Source organism: Sus scrofa, chromosome 6 (assembly GCF_000003025.6).
Source record: "Sus scrofa isolate TJ Tabasco breed Duroc chromosome 6, Sscrofa11.1, whole genome shotgun sequence".
In the NCBI taxonomy this organism is placed as follows: domain Eukaryota; kingdom Metazoa; phylum Chordata; class Mammalia; order Artiodactyla; family Suidae; genus Sus; species Sus scrofa.
The window spans coordinates 84,176,198-84,194,271 of record NC_010448.4 but is presented as its reverse complement, the minus strand read 5'-3'; the positions used below and the strand labels follow the sequence as shown (position 1 = coordinate 84,194,271).

Here is an 18,074-nt window from a genome sequence, read left to right as displayed (position 1 = left end):
AAAAAAAAAAAAACCTAATGTAGGAGTTCCCATTGTGGCTTAGTGGTTAATGAATCCAACTAGGAACCATGAGGTTTCAGGTTCGATCCCTGGCCTTGCTCAGTGAGTTAAGGATCCGGCGTTGCCATGAGCTGTGGTGTAGGTCACAGATGCAGCTCAGATCCTGTGTTGCCATGACTGTGGCTGTGGCGTACGTAGGCCAGCAGCTACAGCTCCAATTCGACCCCTAGCCTGGGAACCTCCATATGCCTCGGGTGCAGCCCTATAAAAAGACAAAAAGAAAAAAAGAAAAAAAAAAGCTATTGTAGTTTAAAAATCATGGGCCTTGGAGTCAGACCTGTTCCACTCCTTGGGCACATAAATCATTGTATAACATTGGTTATTAGGTTATTTAGCTGCTCTGAGCCTCAGTCTCTTCGTATGCAAAGGAAAGATGATAATATGTATTGCTGTGAGGATTAAGGTATAAAACCGCCACACACAGCAGTCATGGCAGCTGCTCTTATTACTGTATTCTGTTCTCTAGGAAGAAGCAGGAGTGGGGCACTTTTGGTCAGAAGAACAATCTTGCAGAAGAGCAAGCATCTGAAATCAGATTTTCCAAAAAGGCAATTGACACTTGGACTCTGTGTGTGTGTGTAGGAATATCTTGCCTTTCTAGAAAGAGCCACAGGGGCCTCCCTGACCCCAGTGCCTTGGTCTCCCTAGGGTTTCTGGTGAGTTCTGAGAAGGTTCCTCAACCTCAGTGCCTTGCCTTCCATCACCTACTCCTGTGGATCTGCAGAGCCAATTGGGACTTTGCTCTCTGGAGGAACTACATTTAAGAGAGAAGAGTAGATACTTCCTCTAGAAAATTTTAGGTTGCAAATTTTCCATATACAGCTCAAATTCTTGGGAGAGAAAGATTTTTGCAGGCCTTGGGCCTCAGTTACTTGGGGGATAATCAGGCTGTAAGAAAGGCTAGACCTGGGGTTCCTTGACCCTTTGTGAGCCGGATCTCTGGATAGACAGTCTTTCTTCATCCTAGAACTAGCTGTATCTCCATTCCTACAAAAGAGGGCCTGACACTTGGTTTCCAGGTTTTTTTTGTTTTGTTTTTTAGGGCCTCACGTGCAGCATATGGAAGTTTGGAGCTACAGGTGCTGGCCTACGCCATAGCCACAGCAAAGCCACATCCAAGCCACGTCTACAACCTATACCACAGCTCACGGCAACACAGGAGCCTTAACCCACAGAGCAAGGCCAGGGATTGAACCTGCATCCTTGTGGATACTAGTCAGAATCGTTTCTGCTGCGCCACAACGGGAACTCCCATTTATTCATTCTTTTTTAAAAAATAAGGGCATAATTTTTCCTATTGTGGCTCAACGGAAACAAACCTGACTAGTAACCACGAGGACTCAGGTTCCATCCCTGGCTTCCCTCAGTGGGTTAAGGATCCAGGGTTGCCGTGAGCTGTGGTGTAGGTGGCTGGTGCAGTTCACATCCTGAGTTGCTGTGGTTGTAGTGTAGGCCAGCGGCTACAGCTCAGATTCAGCCCCTAGCCTGGGAATTTCCATACTCTGCAGGGGTGGCCCTAAAAAGACCAAAAAGAACACAACTGCAGTGGCTCAGGTTCAATCCCTGACCCAACATGTTGGTTGCAGCTGTCTTGGATTCAATTCCTGGCCCTGGAACTTCCATATGCCATGGGTACGGCTGCTAAAAAAAGAAAAGAAAAAAAAAGGATTTGGTATTGTCACTGCAGTGGCTAGTGTCACTGCTATGGTGCAGGTTCGATCCCTGGCCTGGGGAACTTTCCACATGCCACTGGCACAGTTTAAAAAAAAAAAAAGAGGCAAATTGTTGGACATGAAGTGTACGGTTTAGTGTGTTTATTTTTTTAGGGCCACACCCGAGGCATATGGAAGTTCCCAGGCTAGGGGTCGAATGGGAGCTACATCTGCCAGCCAGTGCCACAGCCACAGCAACATGGGATCTGAGCCATATCTGAAATCTACACTACAGCTCACAGCAACACCAGATCCTTAACCCACTGAGCAAGGTCGGGATTGAACCCGCATCCTCAGGGTCCTAGTCAGGATCGTTAACACGGAGCCACAAAGGGAACTCCTACAGTTCAGTGTTTTTAAATATATTCACGAAGTTGTGGCATTAATACCAATATTTAAATCCAGAATATTTCATCACCCCAAGAGAAATTCCATATCCATTAGCAGTAGGACTGAAAATTTTTAAATGTAAAATTTAGGCCGGGAAAAGACAGCAAGAAATGCTGAGACTCTACCCTGGGTGACATTTAAAAAGCTTCAGGGATTGGGGGAGGATGTCTGGGACTCAGTTCAGAAGCTGGTACCTAAGCCAGCTCACAGCTAGTTGTCTGAGTTGGTAATATTCCAATCCACAGCATCTGCTTTTGAAATCTGTCAACACCAACACACTACCTTAAGGTAGCTCATTTCTTTCCCCATAGAGGACAACCATGAATGGTGTAGAGGGAGAAGGCAAAAGTCAAATGCTGAGAGAACAGAAGAAAGAATATCCTTTCCCAGGACCTACCCCATTAAGAGAAAGTCACCAGACCTGTCTGGTAAGAAACCAGTTCACTTTCAGAGCTGAGGGGAAGTCACTTCCCTCTACCAAAATCTCTGCCTGTTTGGAACTTTGAAACCCACACGCCTGCTGCTGGCCTACACCACAGCCACAGCAACCAGCATCCGAGCCGCGTCTGTGACCACGCCACAGCTCACAGCAATGCCGGACCCTTAACCCACTGAGCAAGGTCAGAATCAAACCTGCGTCCTCATGAATGCTATTCAAATTCGTTAACCTCCGAGCCCCACCGGCAGCGGCAGGAGCTCCTTAGAGCCTTGGGTGCGGCATATGCGGCATATAGAAGTTCCCAGGAGCTGTAGCTGCGGGCCTACACCACAGCAAGTCCAGAGGACAGCCGTGTCTTCAACCTACATCTCAGCTTATGGCAACGCAGGATTCTTAATACACTGAGCAAGGCCAGGGATAGAACTCACGTCCTTATATATACCATCCGAGTTGATCACCGATGAGCCACAATGGGAACTCCCACTATGGGCTACTTTACATGTATTTACCTCCTCAAACTTCATAGCAACTCTTAAGAGGAAGGTATTACTTTTGAATCCTCACTTTACAAATGAGAGCAAAGGGTAAGCATGGTTAAGAGCCTTGGCCAGGCAGGCTGGGAGTCAAACCCAGGCAGTTTTAACTCCACATTTTTCGTTAGCGAGCCTTTAATCCAAACCCCTTACGATACAGAAGGGTAAACTGAGAACCACGGATGTATAATGGCTTTCCCAAGGTTGCAAAGGCAGTCAGAGACAGCCAAGCCTCCTGGCCATCAGTTCAGGGCTGACTGAACTCTGGTGTGGTAGGGAGGCCTTGGTGGCCTTTGCCCCGCCGAGCCTGCCCGCCCGGCCAGGCCCAACCAACGCCCGTAGAGCAGATGACTCAAAGGACAGGAACTGATTTTTCCGCAGAACCTCGCCCTGTCCCGCCGCTCTCAGGACGCTGAGCTCTCGGGCCGGGCGGGTGGCAACTTGTCCGACTGAAACCGGGAAAGCGCCGCCCCTGGCACTCAGCTGGTGGCGGGGGCACCTCAGACCCGCAGAGCGTTAGGGTGCCGACCCGGCTAGGGTGAGGGGTGGGAGGTGGCAGGAAGACGCACCGCGCGCGTTCCGCCGCTCACTCCCCTATTGGCCAGCGAGGCCCCGGGGGCGGCCCTCTGAACAGCTTCCTCCCGTGATTGGATGACATGAGCCTCGGGCCCGCCCCCAGCCTCCTACTGTGAAGGCCGGACCAAGCGAAAGGCAAGTTGCTGTTGGGAGCGGAGGCTGCGGTCTTGGCGGGCGAAGACCGGACCTGCTCCCTGCGGCCCTTCCCACTTAGCCTTCGCCTCCTCCTCACCGGCCCATGTCATTTTGTCCCCTTCTCCGAACGCTGGGGGCAGTCCTCATATCTGGGCTTTTAATGGCGGCGTCATACCCCTGCTCCAGGTCGTATTCCCCTCCGCTCAGATTTGAGCACCTGAGACTCTTTCCCGCTCTCAGATCTGGGGTGTTCTGCGCCGCTCACCACAGCGATCCCCTGCGGCGCTGGCTTCAGACCGCACACCTGAGACTGCACTGATTGCTTGTTCCTGACACCTGAGCTCTTCAGCTTCCCGCCCCACGAACCCGGCAAAGGAACCTCAAAGCCGCCTTTGCGCTCACCCGCCACCCCTCCACCCTCCGAGATCAGACCAGCTTGTTGATGGTGAGAGCTGGAGCCTCAGCCTCTCTCCTGGAGTCACTGGCTTCCAGTCTTGCCTACAGGTCACTGAGCCAGCCCTGTGGGAGCTCAGGGTCTCTGTAAATCATGCACCTATTCCTGATCCGTCCCTCCGCAATAAGTGGAAAAGTCAGGAGGAGTGTCACAGGGGAACTTTATTGAGAGGAAACATGGTCACACCCAGCAGACATGATTTCCCTCTCATCCTCGGTCTTGTTGGCTGCGCAGGCGCGCACACACACTCTAGCGCTCGCGCGCGCTCTCTCGCTCTCGCTCTCTCTCATCTACAGTCTCTGCCACACAGTTCAGCTCTCAGCCACAAGGGTGGGACACTCCTCAATTCCTAAGATCCAGAGGCAGGGGGGCAGGAGCGGGGAATCAGGAGGAAGTGGCTGGGCTCAGGGGAGGGGTCTGGGCGGGGTGCAGAGAGCGGGTCAGGGTGGGACGACCAGTGGTCGGAGCACCTGACAGCTGCAGGAAGCTTGGAATCCTCCGGCTCCAGGTGGCCTCAGCTCTGCTGGTTCCTCTCCGTGGAGCCTTTTTGAGCTGGGGCAGGGCATCTGGGGAGAAGGGTTGGGCTTCCCACCCCATACAAGTCCTCTCTGCCAAGAGTGGGGGACTGGAGCAGGCAGGGCAGGGCAGGGAGGGCGGCGGGTGCGGCTCAGCTCTGGGGCTCCTCAGGCGCCTCGCCCCCCTCTTCCCCGGCGTTGTCGGCGGTCCACAGCGTCAGGTTGTCCCGCAGCAGCTGCATGATGAGGGTGCTGTCTTTGTAGGAGTCCTCGCTGAGAGTGTGCAGGTCAGCCATGGCCTCGTCGAAGGTGGTCTTGGCCAGGGAGATGGCCTCCTCTGGGCTGTTGGCGATCTCATAGTGGAAGACAGAAAAGTTCAGGGCCAGGCCCAGGCGGATGGGGTTGGTGGGTGGCATCTCTTTCTTGCTGATGTCCATGGCCTCCTGGTAGGCGGAGCGGGCTGAGTCGATGATGCGCTTCTTGTCGTCCCCCGTGGCCACCTCGGCCAGGTAACGGTAGTAGTCACCCTTCATTTTCAGGTAGAAGACCCGACTCTCCGCGTCACCGGCCTCCTTGATGAGATGGGTGTTCAGCAAGCCAAGCACCGTGTCACACACACCCCGGAGCTCCTTCTCCACCTTCTCCCGATATTCTCGCACCTCAGGGCCCTTCTCTTCCGAGCCTTCCTCATTGCTCTTCTGCTCAATACTGGACAGGACCCTCCACGCAGCCCGCTGACCACCCACCACATTCTTGTAGGCCACTGAGAGCAGGTTGCGCTCTTCGCAAGACAGCTCCTCACCCTTTTCCACGGCGCTCTTCATGAAGGCTGCCATGTCCTCATAGCGTTCAGCCTGCTCGGCCAACTTGGCCTTCTGGATCACACTGGCTCTCTCCATGGCTCTGGGGACAGACAGATGGGCAGGTGGAGAGCTAACTGGCTGCCTCGGGACCAAGGCCGGATTCTGCGCCTCTCCGGCTGCCTGCCTGCCTTTTGGCTGGAAGGCCAGGCCCGGAGAAGGGTGGGGAGGGGCAGAGGGCGGGCCCAGGACTTGCCTCCCTCTCCTCTCCCCCCTCCCCCCACACCCTTTCCGCCTCTTCCTTAAAGGTAAAAGGGCTGGGATGTGGGGGGGTGAGTCATCCTGACTGTCAGCAGGAGAAATTTGGGCGTTGGCTCCACCTGCACCGATACCTTTCCAGGCTCCAGGCTGCCGCCTCTGGGTCAGGGCTTCCATTATATGGGTGCACACGTTAGGGAGCTGCCCCAGTTTCTCAAATCAGATCCCTCTTCACTGCATCCTTCCTGGGGCTCAGGATGGCTTCAGCTACCTGGCCACTATGGACCTAGGCAGAGCCCATAAAGCCAGGTGCAGGAGAAGGGGGTGCCTAATCTGGCCAGGAGTGGTTCCTCCACTGGTTTAGGTGAAATAACTCATTGTCTAGGTAGGGCTATAGTTTCCCAAGCACCTCATACCCATGGTCTAACTTAATCCCTGCTATCTTGGTGAGATGGGCAGGGCTGTGGCTACTACTCCCACTGTAGAGAGGGGAATACTGAGGCTCAGAGAGGGATGAGATTTGCTCAAGGTCACACAGTTACTAAGTTGGACTTCTCTCCCATTCAGGCTTCTGACTTGTGAGCTCCAGACTGTATTTAGAAGGGAGATGTAGGCTTCTTCTGGAGTCTACCTGAAATGCTTACACCCCACCCCCCAACTCCTCTCTCCCCCTCAGGTCCCATCCCTTCTGAGCTCCCAGAATGCACAGGTGGCAGCTTTCAGGGTGCCACTTAATGAGGTGTTTAACGAGCAGCCTCTGACGCTCCAGCCCAGCCTTTGTAATTAGTCACCCAGTAGGTTTTTTGGATACCTTCCCCATCACAGCACAATTTTCCCTTTCAAGTTGGTGGCCTGTTGCCACTTGTGTGAGGACTTACCCTCTGGCTCTCCACGCCAGGTTACCTGCCACCACCCCCCCCGCCCCGCAAGCCGCCTGCCATCATGTATCAGTGGGGCTCACAGAGGGTGGGGACCCAGCTCACTAGCTGTCCCACTTTCCTGCCTGAATCAGCCTGCCCTTTGTCAGAGGCTAGGAAGAAGGCCGCCTGGGTGCTCAGCCCAGTGCGGCTGCGGGGGGAACTGAGAAAAAGGAGGCAGCCATGACACATGCCATTTTGTTTTAGGGGGCAGCTGTCCCCTCTGAGTGCTCCCTTCCCCAGCCTCTCTCTCAGAAGTTTCCCTGCCCCTTCCCTTTGACCATGGCCCCACCTCTGACCCCTGGCACAGGCCTCAGAGATGGAGACTTCTCTATTGCTAATCTTCTGTCCCTGTTTGCTGGGGTGCTGTCTCTGTGTCAGCCAAGAATTTCACCTACAGTTGTTGGCACTGTACCTGGAAGGATGGCTTCCTTTTTATCTGCTCCAGCCCAAGCCAAAGCCCAGACAGGGCTCAGGGGTGGGGCTCCTCTGATTGGGATCCAGCCAGTTTCATCCCTGACCCAGGACCCTTTCAGGGGCCTGTCCCTTCCCAGTTATTCTTGGTGTCTGAACACTCACCCTTCCCTCCCAGAGCCAGAGCTCTGAGGCTCAAAGAGGAGAGGTGCCTCTTTGAAGGAAAAGTAGGGACACGTCTGAGCTGATGCTACAGGTTTTCCAAGGAAGGAAGCAACAGGGATGTTAGGCTCAAACTTCTGAAGGCTTTGCTCAAAACGGATCCCTGACACAGAAAACAATGGAAAGGAAATACACAAAAATACCAATTTACCACGCACATCTTTAGGTAGTAGGATTCTAAGTGTTTTGGTTTTTTTTCTTTTACTTTTCCTCATGTCTTCAGGTTGTCAGTGGTGACTGCATATTAGTTTTCTAAGAGAGACAGAATAGCCTAGTATTTTTGGAGTCAGACTGCCTCGGTTTGGTTCTTACAGGTGCTCTGGCTTTGACTAAGTGACTTAACCTCTGTGAGCCTCCGTTTTCCTAAATGTAAAATGGAGCTCTTGTGAGGATCTAATGAGTTGATGGAAAGCATTTAGTATTAATATCATGTGAAAAAAATCCATCGAACCTTACTATTACATACCCTTGAAGCACTAATATGGAGCTGGTTTCTTTGCTATGAGGAAGGGCCCCAAACCAGGCCTCAGCTGAAGGCCAGACCCTGCCCAGCAGGAGAGAAGATGAAGGACTGGTCAGATGCACTCACTCAACGCTGCCTCCTCCCTTTCCAGCTCAGACATTCCTCTGGCCTCTGCAGGCCCTGGGCCCTCAAGGGCCTTCCTTTGTACTAGTCATCCAGCTCGGGCTGTCCCAAGTCCTGGGGGAAAGAAAGCTGGAGATCTCAGAACACTAGAAACCTGGAAGGCAGGGCCTGGTAGGCCTAGGAATTTTGGAGCTGCTTCTGTATCGAGGAAGGAAGAATTCTCTTCCTCCCCCTCAAGCCAGGAGACCTGGTGGTGGTTCACACAACAGCTCTGGGCAGAGCAAAGAAAGCCTTTTCGCCCTCCCCTGCTGAAGCTCAGAGGTGAATCTGGGAGCCAGGCTGCCTAAGACCTCCTGCCCGCTCTAGCCTGTCGGTCCTGACTCAGTTCCTGTCTCAGGCACCTCCCTTTGCCTCCAGGCCTCCATTTCCCAGGCAGGCAGGAGGCAGCAGGCCCTGGCAGGGCCTGGAGTTCCACCGCCCGCCGCCTTAGTCAGCAGCACAGGAGCTGGGGCTGCAGCCAAAGGGGCTTTCCTCATCCTGCCTGCTTACTTCCCACCTTCCCATACAGCATCCTTCCTACCAGCAGGACCAAGGCCTCTGGTCCCACAGACAACAAGGCCTTCTTAGCTGGTAATAGGACTTAAAAGGTTGTGGCATGGAGAAGGCAGCAACCAGCTGCTGTCCTCCTCCACTGAGAACAAGGACAGGGCTCCGATTGTAGCAGGATGGACTCTGGTTAGATTCCAGAAAGAACTTCCTTGGAAATTTTTTTGGTCTTGGAGTGATCCAATTAAACACATGACTGGAGGAAACTATGGCACCTTCTCCCCTGGTTAGTTATGAACAAGAGTTCAGTTATTCAGCTAAAAGCTCACTCTACTAGTTGGTTGCCTTTGGGAGAGATATTACTTTTAAGTGACTCAGCTATCTGAGTCTTTTTCTCCTCAAGGCACTGCTGTTCAGTCTCCTCTGTGTCCTAGGCCAGGCCAGTCTAGGATACAGAAGTTACTGGAAAGAGAATGGAATCAGGTCCAGGTGTGGGACTGCATCCCAGCTCTGCTACAAGGCCTTGAGCAAGTCCCTTCCTGCCTTTTGGCCTCAGTTTCCCTATTAGAACATGGATGGATGCCAGCACAGAGCATCTCTAAGCCCCCTGCTGGCTCCCAATGACATTCCCTAATTTCAGGCTTTCTCTCTCTGAGATCCCCTCCCCCCAAAGCAGCCCTAGTCATTCCTTGGCTGGTGCAGAAGGGTCAGAGTTCCGGGCACAGAGATCAGTTTCAAATCCTGAATGTATCAGCTGGGAGACCCAGGGCAATTCCTGTGCCTTTCTGGAGCCTCAGTTCCTTCATCTGAAAAAAGGCTGACATCACCTTCCTTACAGGTTTAGGTGAGAGAATGGGTCTGGCACCTGGCAAGCCCTTGCTAAATGGCCGCTCTAATTATTTTTTAGCTCGTAGCATACTGTGCATGTACCTCAATCTGGGATGGCAGCGGGGGAGAGGGAAGGTTCCACTGTTACCTGGGCTGGGCTCAGTTCAGGGGTGTGACAGTCCCAGACTGGAGTTAAACCCTCTGTCGCAGCCTGGTCTGGGACCTTGCTGAGTTCAGAGGTCAGCTGAGGCTTGAAGGTCTCAGGAACTGAGACCAGGAGTTCTGGAGGGGAGAATGAAGACAGCACTCCATCTGCCTTTTTTCTTTCTTTCTTATTTTTTTTTTTTTAGGGCTTCACCTGCAGCATATGAAAGTTCCCAGACTAGGGGTCGAATTAGAGTTGCAGCTGCCAGCCTAACGCCACAGCCACAGTAATGTGGGCTATGAGCCGCGACATCGACCTACACCACAGCTCACGGCAACACCAGATCCTTAACCCATTGCGCGAGGTCAGGGATTGAACCCTTATCCTCATGGATCCTAGTCAGGTTCATTTCTGCTGAGTCACAATGGGAACGCCTAGCCATTCTGTGTCACTCTGGCTTCACTGCACCTCTTTTTAAAATCTCCAGGACAGTACTGACCAGGTGACAAGGCTGGCCGTGAGGGTAAGCCGGATGTTCGCCTGCAGACTCATCACAGGCCCCAGCCCTAGACCCCAAAGTGAAGGTGGTAGCAGACAGCCAAGGGTACGGCAAGAAGAGGGAAATCTTTATTTTGGTTAAAAAAGGTACAGGACAGCAGAAAAGCAGCCCCCAGCCATGGGCTCAGCAGATTTCCTAGGCCGGCCTGGTTTCCTTTAGTTCCTCTGAAGAGCACGGGGCTGTGGGAGTGAGCTCAGTCCCTCGGTGCCTGGAGCAAAGGGTGCAAGCATCTTCCTTGGGCTGCTCCAGGGGGTGGGGGTGGGGGCCCGTGGGAACAGTGTCAACCAGCTGTGCTTAGAACAGTCACCAAACTTGTTCAACAGCGTCATCAACACCCCAGACGGCTCCTGAAGAAACCTGCTTGGCTCGACTCCGACTCGGGCTATGCCTGATGCTGGGGGTGGGCAGGCTGTAAGGCAAGATTCCTAGAGTCTTGACTCCTTACAAATCTGGGGAAGGGGAAGGAGAGCGGAGGAGGGGAGGGCGAGTTTCAGCAGAGTTTACATCATTGTGCTGACAGCTGCTTTATGGCTTTCTACACTCTGGCCACATGGAGCGGGGGCGGGGGCAGAGAGGCCAGCCCCTGCCTCCTATGGGGTGGGGGTGGGGCTCTAGAGAGCACATGGGCGGGGGGGGGGGGGCAGGCTTAGGGGCAGACCCTGTAGGCACAGACGGTGGCAGACGGGCCACATACGGGTGGGTTAGGCAGGCGGAGGTGTTGGGTGCCTGGCTCCCCCCAGGCCGCTCCCGGAGAGGCAGAGAGCAGCAGTCCTCAGGAGGTCCTTAAGCCCCCGCACACACTGGAGATCCCGGGCAGGACAGCAAAGAAGGAGAAGAGAGAGGGTTAGCGAGATCGGGAGGAGAGAGGAGGCTGGCAGGGGTGCCACAGCACCAGCCTCTTCCCCACGGAAGGGCCAAGGCTCGGGCGGCAGGCAACAAAGCAGGAGAGAAGATGGGCAGGTGACAGAAAGCTCAGCAGGGAGGCAGGGACAGAAAGCCAGGCCACAGGGTTAGTGGTCGAGGGCCCCTGCACACCAGGACGCCACCAGAACAGGCCCCAGCGCCTCCGAGGCGGTCTGCCATCCTCCCCAACCTCGCCCATCACCTCCTGCTCCAGCTGGAGAGCTGCGGAGCACGAAGCCACAGCCTCAGTCCCGAGCAGGGCTGGGCTCCTAGCCCTGGCCCCACGCCCCGGTCCTTCTGCGTCGGGGGGAGCCCTGGGCACCCTACTACCGCCAGCACACACACCACACCACACACCAGACAGATGAATGGGCTCCATGGGGCTGGTGAGGCATGCGATGAGGATGAGACGGTGTGTGGAGGAGCGGGCAGTGCTGGCTGACAGGGGAGATACGGTCTTACCAGCTAACCCTCAGGCTGTGCAGGAGATGGCAAAATCCTGACATGTGTCCTCCTGGGGGAGATACCAGAGAGGTGGGCCAGTGTTACGAGGTGGCTGGCCGGGCCCTGCTGCCCAGGCGGGGGTAGCGGCCAGGGAGGCTCTGGCTCGCAAACTGGAATGTCTTATAAACCATTTCTTAGCTGAGCCGTCGCTGGGGGGTCAAAGTGGAAAGACATTGAGGTAGAACGTAGGGGTCTCCAGGCCCCTGAGGCAGGGGAAGGTGGAGGGGACAAACTGGGGACAAGATGGCCTTCTCTTACATGCCCGCGGGGGGCCTGGCTGCAGCCCCATCTGCTCAGCCTCCAGTGGACAGACTAGCCAGGACCGGGGAACATTAGCCACGTCACTGGGCCACCTGCTTTCTCTGTCACCCCAGGAAAGACCCAGTGTGGCTGAAAGAAGAGAAGGCTGCCAGCTGAGGCCTCAGCAAAGGAAGAGCAAACAAAAACCAAACCAAAGCAAATCAATTCTTAAAAACAAAAATTTTATTACAAGCAGAAACAAAGAATACTGGCTTAAATAAAAGGCGGGTCGGAGTCCCTTGCTCTGGCCAGCTTCCTCCCCACCTTCCAGAGCCGCTGCAGCAAGGCCCAGGGCCCTGAGGCTGAGGGAAGCTGTTTCTCCCAGAGGGGGCTCTCTGTGGCTGCCGCTTCTCAGCTGCCTGTGACCCCCTGGCTCTGGAGCAAGGAAGGACAAGGCGCAGGACTTCCTAGGTCCCTTTCCAAGGGGTTCCGCCTACTGGAGAGGCCCCGGAAGAGGATAAAGGGACAATTTCCTGCCTCTCGGCCCACCCTGTTCCTTCCTTCCTTCTCTGTGGAGGGAGGCCTCTGGTTGGCAGAGGCTCCTGGTCCTTCAGCCCCTGGCACTGGGTCCCATACCTAGAGCTTGAGGAGGGGGTGTGGCTTGTGGGATGGCAGCCACTCCCCACAGCCACTACCCCATCCACCTGGCCAGGCTTCAGCCTGTCTGGGCAGGTCTCAGCTGGAAGCCTGACCTGGGGGCTGGGTGGCTGAGTCCCAGCCACTGCTCGTCTGAAGTCCAAGGAGGAGGGCAAGGTAGGATGGGGCTGAGCTGCAGCATGAGCCCAGGGGTCTCTAGTGACCAATGCACACACTCCTTGTCCCCATGGCTTAGGCTGGTGCCCAAGGGGGATGGCGGGGAGTGAGGCAACCCAGGGGGTGTGTGGGGGAGTGGGAACCAGCCACATTCATACAAGGGCACACGCACACACACACACTCACTCACAGTCAGAAGGTCTCTTGTAATAAACTTATTCAAACCAAGTTGCCTTCCTATAACCCTTAACCTGGCACTACACAGAGAGCAATGTGGCTGACTTTTTCTTCTTCCATTTAAAAAATGCTATGTAGAAAAGAGGTCTATAAAATTGTGCAAAATTCCCAGCATTAATAAACCCGTTTCAAGTATTGCCAGCATGAGTATAACTTGCCTATCCCCAAACCTGATTTGGGAGAAAGGTGGGGGCCAGGCTGGGCCCTGGAGAATCCTTCGTGGGCAGAGAGAGGGCGAGGCCCCCACTTCCTAGTGTGCTGCCCGGGAATCATGCAGGAGCTGAGGTCTCAGGCGCCTGGCTGGCTGTGCAGCTTCCTCTGACACAGGCTGCCCGCCACGTGGCCCCAACTCTGCCCTTGCTACCAGCTCTAGTCCACTGACCAACTCCATACAAAAAACAAAACACAGAAGAAAGAATAATGATCGTCACAACGAGAATGAAGGAGCCCACAGACCAGAGCAGCCCACGGAGGCGTCCTCTCAGACGGCCTGCTGTCCAGAGCCACCTGCTCCTACGTCCTGTTTTGCCCCATGGACCCCGGCTCAGCAGGGCCCAGCAGCTCCCTGCAGGGAGGCGTCACACTCAGTTCGCACCCTCACTCACACAGGGCTCACCCTGGCACGGCAGAGACTTGGCATGGTCCCCTGGGCGATCTCAGGGCCCTCGGCCTCTCTCTCCTGTCACTCCTGCCACTGGTCAGCTGGGGGAATCTAGGGCCCCAGGCTGTGGGAACCTGGTTTGGGGAGCCGAGGGTACAGCCATGGCACGGTGTGGGGAAAGCCACGCAGGATGGGAAATAAATACGAAAAGACTCAGAAAGTCCTTGGCGGCTCTGCTTCCCTTCAGGTGGAATGGGGAGGGTCCTGGCAGGTGTGGAGGGCGGCAGGTGAGTGCGGAGGGGCAGACAAGCCAGCAGGTGGCAAGTACTGAGCCCGGTTCAGGGGTGGCCTCCTACCATGCTGGCGTCGGGCTTGGTTCCGCAGGCTGGCTCATCGCTTCTGATGGGCGAGGGCAACACGGTGTCAGATTGCACAAATCCCCTCCGGTCGATCAGGCTTCCAAAACACAAGGGGGACACGTGAGGACCCTGACTCACACCCGAGTTCCAGGCCTGGGCCTGGGTGGCAGGGTCCAGCTCTCGGCTGAGAGAAAAGACCCAGCCCTAGGATAGCTGAGGAAAGGGAAGCTGCTCTCCACTTGGGAGCAAGAGGCCCTTTCTCTCTGGAAGGGCCTCTCTGTACTCTGGACATCTGGCTTCTGGCCACAGAATTTATCCACTGTTAATCCAAACTGTTCAGCTTTCTGTTAGGCGCCCAGGCGCAGCTGAGGGGAAATGCAAGGATGAAAGGGTGCTGAGAGATAGTGCCACTGTCCTTTACCCATGACACAGGATGGGTGACAGGCATGTTAGCCCGGAGGAGGTGGTGATGTGTGGGGAACTATCAACACTAACCACCACCCCCAACCCAATTCACCGCAATTTAACTCCCAATCTGGCACTCTGGCGCCCCCTAGTGTTGGGACAGATGGGGCACTTCCCAGCCTGGCTAAGCCAGGAGGGCTCTCACCCAGTCCAGCCATACGCACCAGCACCGCCAAAACATTAACTGTGGTTACCCCTGGGGTGGAAGATCACCTGTGCTATCGAATACTCTTTAATATTTTGTACTTACTTTTTTACCTACACTGAGCACATGTGATTACAAATTATAACTCTACAGCATTCCTTTTTTTTTTTCTCTTGGCTGCCCCGTGGCATATGGAGTTCCCAGGCCAGGGATAAGATCCCAGCCAGAGTTGCATCCTAAGCCACAGCTGCAGCAAAGCTGGATCTTTAACCCACTGCACGGGGCCAGGGATCAAACCTGCATCCCAGCGCTCCCAAGACACGCCAATCCCTTTGTGCCACAGCGGGAACTCCACTACAGAATTTCTTTAGGTGACAAATGTCCTGAGTGCATTCAGCAAGGGATGGTGGACAGAGGGCATGTGTGGTGTGGGGAGAGGTCTGCTGATGCCAGAATCTGAGAGGAGTGGACTCACAGGGCCACCTCCGCTAGCCGGGCCAGGCCCTGTGACCTCTCCCCTGCTCCCCCACACTTACCTGGGAGGTAGGGGGCCGCAGAGCACAGCGCAGCAGTTGGTGATAACACTTTTATGGCTGTAGGGATTGACAGAGGCCTCACCGCCCCTCTTGTTGGACCACGAACCTTTGATCTGCAAGCAGGAAGGAAGTCTGGGTCAGGTACTTCCCTTCATTTCGTTTGTTCTAGAGACCGTGAAAAACCAGCAAATTCTGAAATCAATTCTGGCTAGACTATTGGAGGGACTGTGCCTTTAACCCAGGCCACTCAGTGAAAATATGAGGGACTGCTGGATGTTGGGGGGGCACCCAGAAGAGGGGGCCCTAACCCAGACAGAAGACAGGGAAAGCCCAAGAGAAGTCACCACAGGAAACTTTTTGGGTGTATCCTTCCTTCTCTGCCAGCCGCCCAAGAGGAAGGGTGATGCAAAGCCACAGGGCCCAGGCTGACCGGGCTATGAACCCTGGCTCTGCTCCAGACTCACTGCATGACCCTGGACAGACCACCCTTTTCTGAGTCTCAACCCTCATTTGCAAAACAGGGAACTCTCTGACAGCACTGTCAGAGCTCTAGCTGAAACCTTGCCCACGTCTGGATCTGTGGAGCCAGCTATCAAAGGCACGGGGTAGGGGAGGGGGGATGGTTGGTAAAGGATGCCTGCTTGACTTTAACCTAGAGTTTTCCAAACTTATTTGGTCATGACACCCTTTTTCCTTAACCCCTGGCAATATCCTGCTGAAACAGCCCCCAGGAAACCACCTTGGGAGATGCTGGCTGATGTCATTTCTGCTTGTACCAATCACCCATCACATGATACCCTATCATGTGTGTTAAATTTTATTTCCCCAAATGACAGGCTGAGGTCAAGGAATGTATTTCCTGTTGGTCAATGGGCCTCTGAGCAGTATCAGATGTTGGCCCTGGAACGGATGCTCTCATTTGCTTTTGTATTGTTTGGGAGGACAGGGGAGGTCAGATCTAGTCCAGGGCTGGGCACACAGTGAGTGCTCAAACAATGCTTGTTGGTAGAGACCTACAAGGCAGCAGGTTGGGAGGTTATGCAGCCTCGGGCCTCTGTCCTGGCCACCCCACATCCCGCCCCCCAACTAAGGATGCCTTAGGGAGTCCCAGCACATCCTGAGGACTGTCACATCCCTGCTGTCCATAAGTGCAGTGTGGTGAGGCACAGCAAGCTCCTGAGGGCAACCCTGGCTCTGTCCCTTTTCAGCTGTGTGGCCCTGGGGCAAGCTGCTCAGCCATCAAATGGAGAAAAAGCATCCCTCTTCCTTCTGCCTCAGGGCTGGCAAAAGGACTCAAAGATAATGGAAATTGAAAGAACTCTGCGAACGCAGTAAGCCAGTCAGATGTAAGGACGGTTACAGTGCGAGTGCTGCTCTTGTGTGGTTAGAGAGAGAGCAAGCTCAGGGGCCTGCCTCGAGGGGCCGAGGCACTGGGGGCCTCGGGAGCCTGCACTGGGTCTCCCAGGGCCCAGCTGTGAGCACTGGGAGAAGCCCAGCTCCCTCTGAGGGGGCAGTCGGAGAGTTGGGGCTGCCCTACAGCCGCTCCAGGCTCCCGAGGCCCTGCCTCCTTCCCAGGTTCTGGCCCAGGGACGAGGTGTTGCTCCGGCCTTACTCACGTCTTCATTAGTTGTCAGGTTGGAGGCGACGAGGTAAGTGTGAAACCCTGAGAGGCCCAGGATGGACCAGATGGAAAAGAAGCAGATCACCAACTCCAGCACGGTGAGCGGGGCAGTCAAGGACCTAACGGGGACCGGGAGCCTCCCTGCTCCTGGGAACTCACTCAGCCCAGCCTTTCTCACCCATCCTTTCGTGGAGCCACGTGCCCAGAAAGGATGTTAAGTCTGTAACCTTCCTATGGCCCAGTCACCACTTAGCAGATCACCTCCCGGGCCCCAGGGAAGATTCGGGAGCGCCCCCAAGAGCAGGACTAGCCCGGGGTGGTGGACCGTAGAGGGAACTGAGGATTCCCAGCGCCCAGAGCCACGGACATGGCCTGGTCTGGGGAGCCTGGGGTCTTATAGGAGGACGGCACTGTGGCTCCTGAGAGTTCTCCGGCCTCACAACAGCCCACTCAGAATCAGCTCTTACAGCCCCTCCATATGCAGGGTGCGCTGTAGGAACCCACCCCAGGGAAGGGGGCTCAGGTCCCCACAGGGAGCCCTCACCAACGACAACAACAATGACAAAGGATATCTCGCTGGTGTCTCCTTCAGAGTAGAGAGGAAGTTGCTTCCCTGAGAGCCTGGGGAGGAGGAGACAGAAGGCACGGCTCAGAGGGACCGGGACCACAGCCCCCTGACCTGGCTGAGCTCACCGCGGCCCCCACGCCCCCAACTCACGCAGCGTCAGGTGCGTGACCACGCAGGCGAAGATGAAGGCCGTCAGGAACGAGAGGGAGAGGATGAACGCGTAGAAGAAGCGGTAGTTCCGTCTCCCCACACAGTTGCCCACCCAGGGGCAGTGATGGTCAAACCGTTCTGGAAGGGCCGGGGGAGAGGGGTTAGCGCCGGCCTGGCCTACCACCAGCCGCGGCCAGGGCGTCCCCACCCCACGCTCTCTCCACACCCCGACTCTCCGGCCTCTAGACCTCCGAGCAGGTTCCCAAGGCCTCGCACATTCTTCCTCATCCCTTTACCTGGTTCAGGGTGATTCTCTCTTCGTGCGGCTGCAAGGCCACTTCCTTGAGAACATCTCCTCCAGCCCCAGACACGGCGAGGCCCCTGTCATCTGCTCTGCTGCCCTGGCACTTACCCTCTGCCGCACCCTGCCCACGTGTGTCTCCATGGTGATTGACAATTAGTGGGCTGACCAGGTACCCCTGCTCGACTGTGAGCAGGGAGCAGGCCTGAGCTGCATCCCAGGGTCTGGCAGTACCCGGTACAAAGAAGATGCACAGAAAATACTGGCTGCCCCACCTTTGATCCTGGCCCCAGGCCGACAACCAGTGACCCCTGGCCCTGGCTCTGGAATAGAGGATCAGGCAGGGGTTGGGCCGCTATGGAACTTGTGGAGAACCAGCATCGCAGGCCCTGTCAGAGGGCTGAGCTCACACTGGCACTATGTCCCTGGGGGTGGGGCCACACCCAGACCAGTGAAGACAGTCCCCTGTGGGAATGTGGGTCACAAGCCCGTTGCAGGCCTCAGGCCCAGGCCAGCGCCCTTCTGAGGGTGGGTGAGGCGGA

At 55.5% G+C, this 18,074-nt stretch overlaps 2 protein-coding genes across 3 annotated transcripts in view; both read right to left on the bottom strand.

Moving 5' to 3' along the window:
- Window positions 4,448-5,751, bottom strand: SFN (stratifin). The gene is given in 1 exon segment (NM_001044564.1): window positions 4,448-5,751. A coding segment is annotated over 1 exon segment (747 nt). The 5' UTR covers window positions 5,714-5,751; the 3' UTR covers window positions 4,448-4,966.
- ZDHHC18 (zinc finger DHHC-type containing 18) overlaps window positions 10,500-18,074 on the bottom strand; it is a 29,919-nt gene continuing 22,344 nt past the window's right edge. The window contains exons 4-10 of one of the 2 annotated variants that reach the window (XM_021095633.1): window positions 17,232-17,369; window positions 17,086-17,134; window positions 16,509-16,611; window positions 14,893-15,005; window positions 13,744-13,843; window positions 11,455-11,506; window positions 10,771-10,889 (exon numbers count right to left, since the gene is read on the bottom strand). In XM_021095633.1, the coding sequence (XP_020951292.1) occupies window positions 11,465-11,506; window positions 13,744-13,843; window positions 14,893-15,005; window positions 16,509-16,611; window positions 17,086-17,134; window positions 17,232-17,369 (545 nt within the window). In that variant the 3' untranslated portion in view covers window positions 10,771-10,889; window positions 11,455-11,464. Of the gene's footprint in view, window positions 10,539-10,770; window positions 10,890-11,454; window positions 11,507-13,743; window positions 13,844-14,892; window positions 15,006-16,508; window positions 16,612-17,085; window positions 17,135-17,231; window positions 17,370-18,074 lie in introns of those variants that run through there. The other variant, XM_013988799.2, reaches the window with a different exon arrangement.